This window comes from Meleagris gallopavo, chromosome 6 (genome assembly GCF_905368555.1).
Source record: "Meleagris gallopavo chromosome 6, MGAL_WU_HG_1.1, whole genome shotgun sequence".
NCBI classification, from domain to species: domain Eukaryota; kingdom Metazoa; phylum Chordata; class Aves; order Galliformes; family Phasianidae; genus Meleagris; species Meleagris gallopavo.
This window is the reverse complement of record NC_139409.1, coordinates 100,375-109,102: the sequence shown is the minus strand read 5'-3', so window position 1 is coordinate 109,102 and position 8,728 is coordinate 100,375. Positions and strand designations below refer to the sequence as shown.

General features: G+C 53.0%; 2 protein-coding genes and 1 long non-coding RNA gene across 4 annotated transcripts in view; 1 reads left to right on the top strand and 2 right to left on the bottom strand.

Annotated features, from left to right (window-relative positions):
- Positions 1–4,167: 4,167 nt before the first annotated feature.
- Positions 4,168–6,368, bottom strand: LOC146544033 (uncharacterized). The gene is made up of 2 exons (XM_085226333.1): positions 6,224–6,368; positions 4,168–5,663 (listed from the first exon to the last, which is right to left on the bottom strand). Exons 1-2 carry the CDS (start codon positions 6,366–6,368, stop codon positions 4,735–4,737), a joined length of 1,074 nt encoding a protein of 357 aa, XP_085082459.1. The 3' UTR covers positions 4,168–4,734.
- Positions 4,168–7,050, bottom strand: LOC109366242 (uncharacterized). Its single transcript, XR_014884058.1, has 2 exons — positions 6,930–7,050; positions 4,168–4,480 (listed from the first exon to the last, which is right to left on the bottom strand). It is a non-coding gene; the product is annotated as an uncharacterized LOC109366242 (long non-coding RNA).
- A 110-nt stretch (positions 7,051–7,160) lies between these two features.
- Positions 7,161–8,728, top strand: part of SMARCD3 (SWI/SNF related BAF chromatin remodeling complex subunit D3) — a 59,930-nt gene continuing 58,362 nt past the window's right edge. The window contains exon 1 of one of the 2 annotated variants that reach the window (XM_010707772.4): positions 7,161–7,373. In XM_010707772.4, coding sequence (XP_010706074.1) covers positions 7,296–7,373 — 78 coding nt within the window. In that variant the 5' untranslated portion in view covers positions 7,161–7,295. Of the gene's footprint in view, positions 7,374–7,655; positions 7,803–8,728 lie in introns of those variants that run through there. The other variant, XM_031552587.2, reaches the window with a different exon arrangement.

The window sequence follows — 8,728 nt, the reverse complement described above, 5'->3', positions numbered from 1 at the left end:
CCCCAGGGAAGCCTTTGGGACATTGCTGTCTGAAAACGTAGTTGAGATTCAGGAGACAGGTAATAATAGAAGACGGGCAAAGCAGGTAAGGAAAACGAAGCAGAAGACATCACATTTTTTTAAGGAATTATCTTTGGATTAAAGCTGTTTAATATTTTTTCACTAAAGCCCAGGGCACAAATAACAGGAAGCACAGAAAAGTGTCGATGATGCAAATTATACAGGGGTTGTTGAAGCAAGAGAGTAAGTTATCATACTCAACTGAGTGATTCTGAAGACCAACAAGTAGAAATCAGTCTCTGATGACAGTGCAGCTCACAGCTGTGCCCTCAAGGGCTGCTAACGAGTCAGCACTGTGAGCTGAAGGCTTAACTAATGGCAGTGAGACAAACAACTCTGTGTATTGCTGAACTGTACTGCAGCAGAATTTGGAGCTGTCACTGTCATAACATTGTGGAAAGTGGTTGTTAATCCTGGAAAATGTGATAGAGGGTTCTGCTGGTGAGAAATATCAATGCCTTTGAGAATATAGGTGCAGTCCTGCTTACCCATGTTCTAGATAGATTAACCAGGACTTATTTAAGAAAACTTGATGAAATGATAGAAATGGACATTTCTGTTTAAAGAGAGCAAGTACGGGTCTCACTTGTTTAGCCTGGCAAAGGGTGACTTAGCGTGGGCTGTGATTGCTGTCCCTAAATGCCCCAAACCAGAAATGTTAGACTTAAAGAAAGGCAAAGTTGATGAAAGAACGAATGACAAATATCCAGATAAACTTAAAATAAGACATTCAGATAACTTTTTTTTTTTTTTAGCAGCTTCCAACAAGGCCAAGGCTTAATGTGCAATGCAGTAAATGTATGTCTGAAAAGATCCTATATGACATGGCTGCTGTTGATTATACAGCACCAGCCTCACTGGTCCAACAGTTCCCTCCTCTGTATTCGGTCCATTTGTGAATGTGGGTGAATCCTTCATGGTGCTGCTGCCAAACACACCCCAACCCACCACTCCAATCAAGTCCCATAAAATACTGCCTTTTTCTTTTTTTCTCCAGGAGGCAGTAGATGTAGATCCTGAAGTATTATGGATCTTTTTCTCCACCTTCTGGCATCCCTGCTGTTGTCTGTGATTACTTTTAAGATAATCAGGACATATGCTTTTAATTATCTCCTTCCTTACCTCTGCAGCTATGTTTGGAAATTCTGGAGAAAGACAAACATTTTTCTATGCCTTTACTTACTCTTTATTGCCTCTATTTCAAGCCTTTTCTTTCTTTATGCTTGCTACAAATTGCTCGTAGGATTTCTTCATTGCAAATAGATTTGAAAACCCAATGTAAATGTGTAACATGAAGTGATGTATCTATAGACGGTTATGTAGAGTGGTAGTTGAAGGTGAAGGAAAATACGAAAGGCCACAGTATAAAACCTGGTAAGTGTCAAGGGGAACTGGCAGCAGTCAGATACGTATTCTTTTTCTAAAATTGAAATTTTAAAGGACCCTTTTTGATCACCTTACACTTGTTTTGAAGCAGACCTGTGAAGCTGGTCAAGGGGAACCACTCTGGATAGAGATAGCTGTATCAAAATTCCATGCAGTTTATGGAGGCAAATAGGGCAAAAGGAACCATTGGGAATCGGCTCATCACCTCTCCTGCTCCATGTCAGAATCAACACCAGCTGCATCACTCGAAGCAGATGCTTGTCTGACATCTTCCTGACGACCTTATGGAGGTCATAGAATCCTAGAATCCTTAGAGTTGGGATGGACCTCTGAAGGCCATCTAGTCCAACTCCCTGCACTGCACAGGGACACCACAGCTAGATCAGGTTGCTCAGGGCCTCATCCAGCCTCAACATGAAAGTCTCCAGGGACAGGGCATCAACCACATCTCTGGGCAACCTGTGCCAGTGCCTCACTACCCTCACTGTAAAAGATTTTTTCCTTGTATCCAACCTAAATCTACTGTCTTTGAGTCTGAATCCATCCCTGATGGAAAAAAAATCTCAGAACATTTCGACTTTTACTGCTGTAGTCTTCTTTAATATCTGAATCTTCCTGGGAGAAATTTCAATCTGTTACTTCTTGCACTATGAATATGCAGAGTAGCTCTTCTCCATATTTGCAGCAGCCTTGTGGTTCTCTTCTCTTTCCCTCCTTAGGCTTTACAGCTCTTATCACAATTGTTTTCTGTGAACCATCTTCATTTCTCCCACACATATTTTCTTTCACACATGGAGCCCCAAACTGCAAAGAATAGTTTGGTTGAGATGCTAACAGTGTGTAGCACAGCAGAAAGATTACTTCAAAAGGGTTCCAATACTTGCAAAATTTAATTTTGCAGCCTCAGGGAAATCTTGAGCTGGGAGAGAATGGATGTGGAGAAAGTGTACACAAAAAGTGGAGACAGATAAGAATCTGGAGTGCCATTGTCACAGCTTTTGTTGCACCAAGGGGATGAGAGCAGTGGGGCAGTACTCGTTGTTCGTGCTCACCTGGTTTTATGTGTGTGTGTCTGTTTACCTGGTGTTAGCATAGTACTATTAATTCATATTCAGCTTATGATGTTATATCACCAAATATACATTTTTTTCTGAAAAAAGAAGCAAAAAACAAACAAAAAGCCCAACCAAAATACTACCATCAGTTTTCTCTCTTTATGCAGTTGTTGATTCATGACTTGGTCTAAAAGCCTGTGCTCTTTCTGATTGCATTATGTCCTGCTCTTTCAAACATCCCCAGCTTTTTGGGATTTTAGTTCTGATTCTCTCTCACAGCATATCTGTGAGCACTGCAAACCATATCTTGCTAGGAAATTTAATCAGCATGCTCTCTAGTTCATTATCTATATTGTTAATGAGAATATTGAATAATTCTGAACTGAGGAACAGGTTACCTTTTGTTTAGAATATGCAGAAGCTCCATCTCAGGATATTTTGACTCTTTTTTTATGCAGTACTGCACAAATTCCAAAACTGATGAGAATACGGGAGATGAGATGCTGGGTCGCAGCCCCAGTGAAGGAGATTTGGGGGCTTTGTTTGACAGCAAATTGAACAGGAGCCAACAGTGTGCCTGGGTAGCCAGGAAGGCCAGCTGTACCCGGAGGTGCATCAAGCACGGCCTTGCCGGCCAGCTGAGAGCAATGATTCTCCTGCTGTACAGTGCACTGGTGCGGCCTGACATTGAGTACTGTGTATGATTTTGGGCGTCACAGTACCAAAGGGACATAAAACTGTTAGCATCCAAAAGAGGGCTACGAAGATGGGGAAGGGTCCAGGAGGAAGACATGAGAAGAGCAGCTGAAGTCCTTTGGTTTGTTCAGCCTAGAGGAGACTGAGGATAGGCCTCACGGCATCTTGCAGCTCCTTGTGATGGTCCACAGCTCCCTCATAGCAGCCCGCAGCTCTTCATGGCAGCCTGAAGCTCTTGGTGGCTGTCCTACAGCCCCTGTGGCCCTGCAGCTCCTCACAGGGAGCGAACGGGCAGCGCTGAGCTCTGCTCTCTGCGACAGCCACAGGGCCGAGGAACGGCGTGGAGCTGTCATGGGAGGGCCGGGTGGGGGTGGGGGAAAGGCCGTGCCCAGAGGGCGGTGGGCATGGAGCAGCTCCCCGGGGCAGCAGGTACAGCCCTGAGCTGCCGGAGCTCGTGGAGCCTCTGGGCAGTGCTGTCAGACACGGGGGCCGATTTGTGGGTGCTTCTGTTTTGGGGGTTGGACTCGGTGACCCCGTGGTCCCTTCCAAGCCTGGATGTTCTATGATCTATGCTTTAAATTTCTGAACCCTGCTGACCTCAGTGAAAACCGGGTGAGAGAAACCAGGCCCTTTTAGAGCAACCTTGATGTATTTCTTTAACTACTATTGATTGAAAAATCGAATGGAGCTGCAAACGTATTCCTCCCCTCCCACGGCTCGTGTTTCTGCTTTTTTAGCCTGACCAGCGTAGTTTAAAATAGCAAAGAAGTAAAAACAAACTAAGCAAATTGGAGGGAGAAAAGATGGCTTCCTGCAGCCCAGATAAGGAGGACATATGTCAGCTTTCTTTGAAACCTGAGTTAAGGACATAGCACCAAGTGAAGCTGAAGGGAGCAGTGGAAGGATGGAAGGAGGTCCCACTGTGCGCCCACTGCCCAAGAATGTGTGAAGGAACACAAGCACTGCAGGGTCTGTCTGTGCCACTGCCATCAGGGCCAGGCGTGGCAGGGAGCTGCAGCAAATAACATTTATTTTCTACACTTCTGAAAGAAAATACAGGGGGGAAATAGGAAAAAAAAATAATCAGATAAAACTGTATAGTTTTTCTTTGGGGAGAAGACATGCTCACACTGTAACCTTCATTCATTTGTTATGTAAGTGCATTTTACACAAGTCTTCCTTCACAATATTGTGGGGAGTGGAAGAATCTCGGGAATTAAATGTAATTCTCAGCGAGGTGATCTTGGGCGAGTCAGTTCCATCCATTTGTACCGTGGCTTCCACTTGGAAAAAAGAAAAAAAAAAAAAAAAAGAAAACGAGTTATACTGCTTCCTATAGGACTCTGTGAGCTACAGTTGTACTGAGTAAGGGCTGAGTGCTACCAGTATGGGATTGTTGCCACTGAAGTCTCGTTACGTGCACGGCTACAGCGTGTCTGCAGCTCCCTCATTTTCAGGCGGCCGACCTGCTTACCCGATGTTCTCTTTGTAACTCTCGCTATAGAGCTGCTAAGAACATCCAGACACAGGACGATACTTATTCGGTTGTAGTCACTTGAAATCCGGTGACGTTTCCCACCCTATCCCGGTGCTGCAGGATGTAGCCGGCTGCCGGCTGAGCCAGGAGCAGCTGCTCGCGTCGCTTTATCCGTAGCGGATCAAAAACACGAACAAAACCCCACCCCGAGCGCTGCCGCGGTGCTGCAGCCCCCGCCGCCCATCGTGCGGCGCTGGCGACGATGGAAACGAATCGCGGGGCCCCGCGGCCGCCATCGCGACGGCTCGGACGGGCGCGCGCCCCAACCGCGCCGCCCCGCGGCTCCTCGGCCGTCCCCGCACGGCGTCGCAGCCCCGGGGCGCTGCTGGGCGCGGCGTGGAAAGGGTTAAGGCCGTTCCCTATCGCCGCCCCCGCCCGCGCGTCCCCGCGAGGCCGCGGCTGACCTTCACGGAGCCGCTTCGGGCACGCGCACCGCCGCCCGAGGCCCGCGATCGGTCCGGCCGCGGTCTGCTGGGGCTCGGCGCGGACCTGGAGGGTCTCGGCCCGGACCCGGCCCGCCGCCCATCCGGGCTCGCGGCTGGCGCACGCCCTGCCCGTGCCGGGCGCGCCGTGGCCACTCGGTGCCGGCGGTGCTGGCGGCGGAGCGCGGGGGGACTCGAGGGGGGACCGCGCGCCGCGCCAGAGCCGCGCCCTGAGAGCGCCGGGCCCGAGCTGAGGAGGCCGCGGGCTCCGTCCGACGACCGCTGTGCCCTTTGCGGGCGGTGCCGCGGCTCCGAAGCCGTCGCCGCTTCTAGCGGGCGTTTGCCCAGAGCCTTCCGCAGAGAGCCGCGCTGTGCTCGAGCGCCGTTCGGCGCCGTGCCGCGGAATGAGGGTGGGGTCGCGGCTCCCGTTAGGAGTGGGAATAGCGACGGGCTTTGTGTCAGCAGCGATGCTGCGGGGGAACCGCTGCGTCCCTGCGCAGCGCAGTCCTCAAAGAGAAGGCGTGTCGTCTGCCGGGAGCACAAAAGGGCTCACGAGACGGGAGCCGGTGTCACCGCGTGCTTTTGGGACCCGAGCCTGGCAGGCGCGGGGCGCCGCCGCCATGCTGACACAGCAGCTCGGTTCCAGATCCCACGTGCGGTCGGTTCGGGTTGGCCGGAGCCGCAGCAGTTTGTGTCCCGTACCCCGAACGAGGCTGTGCTGATGTGCTGGGTGTGTCTGAGGGAGCGGAAGGGGGAGGGCGTTGATAACAGCGCCCGCACGCCCAAACGCTGTAATTCCTGCGGTATCCCGCGCGGCTCTGCCTGGGCTGGGGTCACCTTGAACATCAGCAGAGGCTGTTCCTTGGTCCCTGCACGCACCATGCCGTGTGATCTCCATGGTCTGCTCTTTGCTGCCGGCCGATTCAGTGTCTTTCCTGTGCTTTTTTTTAACCACTGGGCGAGGGCAGCGATTTTATTCAATTCAGCCCGATTCCCTTCTATTTGCAGCCTTGCCAGAAAATTCAGAGTCCGTAGACAAGAATCTCAAGGAGAGAAACAGAACAAACCCCTCTCGTAGCCTGGCAACGTCTCTGTCACTGTATCACACGAACGGGAGATAGCAGCCCCCCGCCAGCCGCACACACTGCGGTGAGCTGAGCCCCACGGCCACGCCGCCGTGCCGTCATGGGAGGCGGCACTGCCGCCCTGCATCGCGGAGAGGTCATCGCCGCGCTCCATCACGGAGGGCCCCTTCCCCCAGCTGGGCCCGCGGGGTCTCGGGGTGCTGCGCGGGGCTCTGTCCGAGGAGCCGCGAGCTGCGGCTGCCTAACGGCAGCTGCGGAGTTCGCGGCGCCTGCGGCCGTCGATCACGCGGCTCTCTAATGGATCCGCCGGAGCGGGGCCGGAGCGCCCGGACGGATCGCTCCGGGCGGGGCCGCCGCCATGCTGCCCGCCGCCCCCGCTCCTCGCCGGCCCGCCATCCCTTCGCCCCCGCGCTCTCCCTGCCCGCTTCTGGCTCTCCGCCTCCCGCCGCCTCTGCTCGCCGAAGGGGCCGTTCTCAGCCTCGCGCTGGAATCGCCGCCAGCGAATGTTTGCGCGCTGCCGGCGCCCCCGGGGACGGGGCCTGGAGCGCGGCGCGGGCGGAGCGCTGCGGACGGGGGGCGCCATTGTTTCTCAGCGCTCGCCCGCTGCGTGTCCGAATGGGAAAAGTGCCCCGGAGCCGGGCTGGAGCCGCCGCCGAGGCCGCCCCCTCCCCCTCGCCCCAGAATTTACCATCCCCTGCGCCCAGGAGGAGCGGCTGCAGCTCTGCTGCGAAAGGCCGGGACGTGTTTTCAAATTGCCTCCCGCTTATCTCGGGTGTTTGGACAGAGAGGTTTAAAAAGCGGGATTTTCTGTCCCCGCAGAGTAAACACGCAGAGCCCGGCGGCGCAAACTATTTCTGGCTTATCAGTGGAGGAATGCAGCAGCTGAGGCCGAGCGCGAGTGGGCCGTCAGGAAGGCCCTGAAGGGGCCCCCTCCCCACTCCGCGCTATTAGAAGTGTGAGAGCCCAGCAGGACTCAGAGGGGAGAGTTGGAGAAAAAGGCAGAAAAGGGAAAGAAAGAGGAAGAGAGAGAGTGAGAGAGGCTGAGCAGACCCCGATGGCTACAGACGAAGTTACAGGAGGGGCTCGCAAAGCTACGAAAAGCAAACTTTTTGAGTTTCTGGTCCATGGGGTGGTGAGTCGGGAAAGTTAGCGAGCTGGCTGGCTCCGAATCGAGGGATGAGTGGAGAGCGGAGGCTGCGCCGGGCTGCAGCGGCCCCTGCAGCGCCTCGTGGGGCGCCGCTCCCCGCCTCGCCCGAGAGCCGCGGGGCTGCCGGAGCGCACGATGTGACCGATCCGTTGCTATAAGGCTTTGTCTGGGGGGTTGCGTGCTGTGATTGCTGCTTTGATTCTCCATGCTTGGTGAATAGCATGCTTCTGAGCCTCGTCACGGTGCGGGATCTGCACCGGGTCTGACCCAAACGGGCTTGTAGGACACTTTGTTCTGTAAGCAAACTTGTGTTTTGAAAAGCAATTCTGATGCTGGTCCGATGCAGCCGTGTGCCGCTGCCTCTGGTTCTCGTCTCCAGCCTTGGCTCTGATGTATCCTCTGGCTACTTAACAGGTGACTTTCAGGGGCTCGGAGAGATTAGCGCTGCAGATCTGTGCCAGTCGATGGGCGCTCACCCACGAGGGAACGTCAGGTTGCCGCGCTTAATTAAAGGAATCGCTCAGGTCTTTAAAAAATCACCAGCTTTTGTTTAAGGAATCAGGTCTTTGATCTCCATTTAAGGGGATATGCTAACCTTGTTTTGCTGCCTGTAGAAATGATGTTCTTTAAATGACTGATGGTTGGAAGCGACCACCATTTATAGCATTTGGATTCCTTCTGTTGATGCACTTTTGACGAAATAAGACCCAGGAAATGCCGATGTTCAGATGGAGACAGTCCCTGTGTGTTTTCTCTCTTGAGCATTCTGGCACCTTCTGTGACACCTTTCTGAAGACATCTGCTGGGCGTTCCTGTACAAAGGAATCTCGGGAGCTCAATGCAGGCCTCTGGGTTGTCTCCATAACTCAGGCTTGCTCCAAATGTATTGGATCTAGCTTGTGTCCTGCTGAGCCTGGCTGCGATGAGCTTGCAGGGTGAAGGACTTTTAGATGGCATTCTGTTCTTTGAGAGCAGTGAGCAGGCGGTGTGGTGCCGATGTACATCAGCAGTCTGTTGCTAGATGGGCAGATAGGACAGAAGCAGGTGTGCAGATCTGTGGCAGTAGCTGTGCTATGGACACGCGAGTTCATTCAGATGGTCTGGCTCAGGGTGGCTGTAGCTGGGCGGCCCACGGACACCCTGGAAGGGCTGTGCACATGGGAGGCTGTTTCCTTTTCCAGGGTTTCTATCGGCACAGCGCTGCTCTTCCTTTGGTATCGCGAGGAGTTGCTAAGATAGTTGAATGAATCTGCTTCTTTCCGTGTGATGTGAAAGGAGCCTGCTAGCCTCTTATGCATGAGCAGTGTTAATTCATACCAGAATTAATGCAGCAGAACTTG

Bases quoted from the DNA above. Each gene is read 5' to 3' on its own strand.
- LOC146544033 (XM_085226333.1), bottom strand. From the start codon at position 6,368: ATGCAGGGCGGCAGTGCCGCCTCCCATGACGGCACGGCGGCGTGGCCG. The intron at 5,664-6,223 runs GTTTGTTCTGTT...CTTCTCTTTGAG, and splicing joins GTTGCCAGGCTACGAGAGGG to GACTGCGCTGCGCAGGGACG.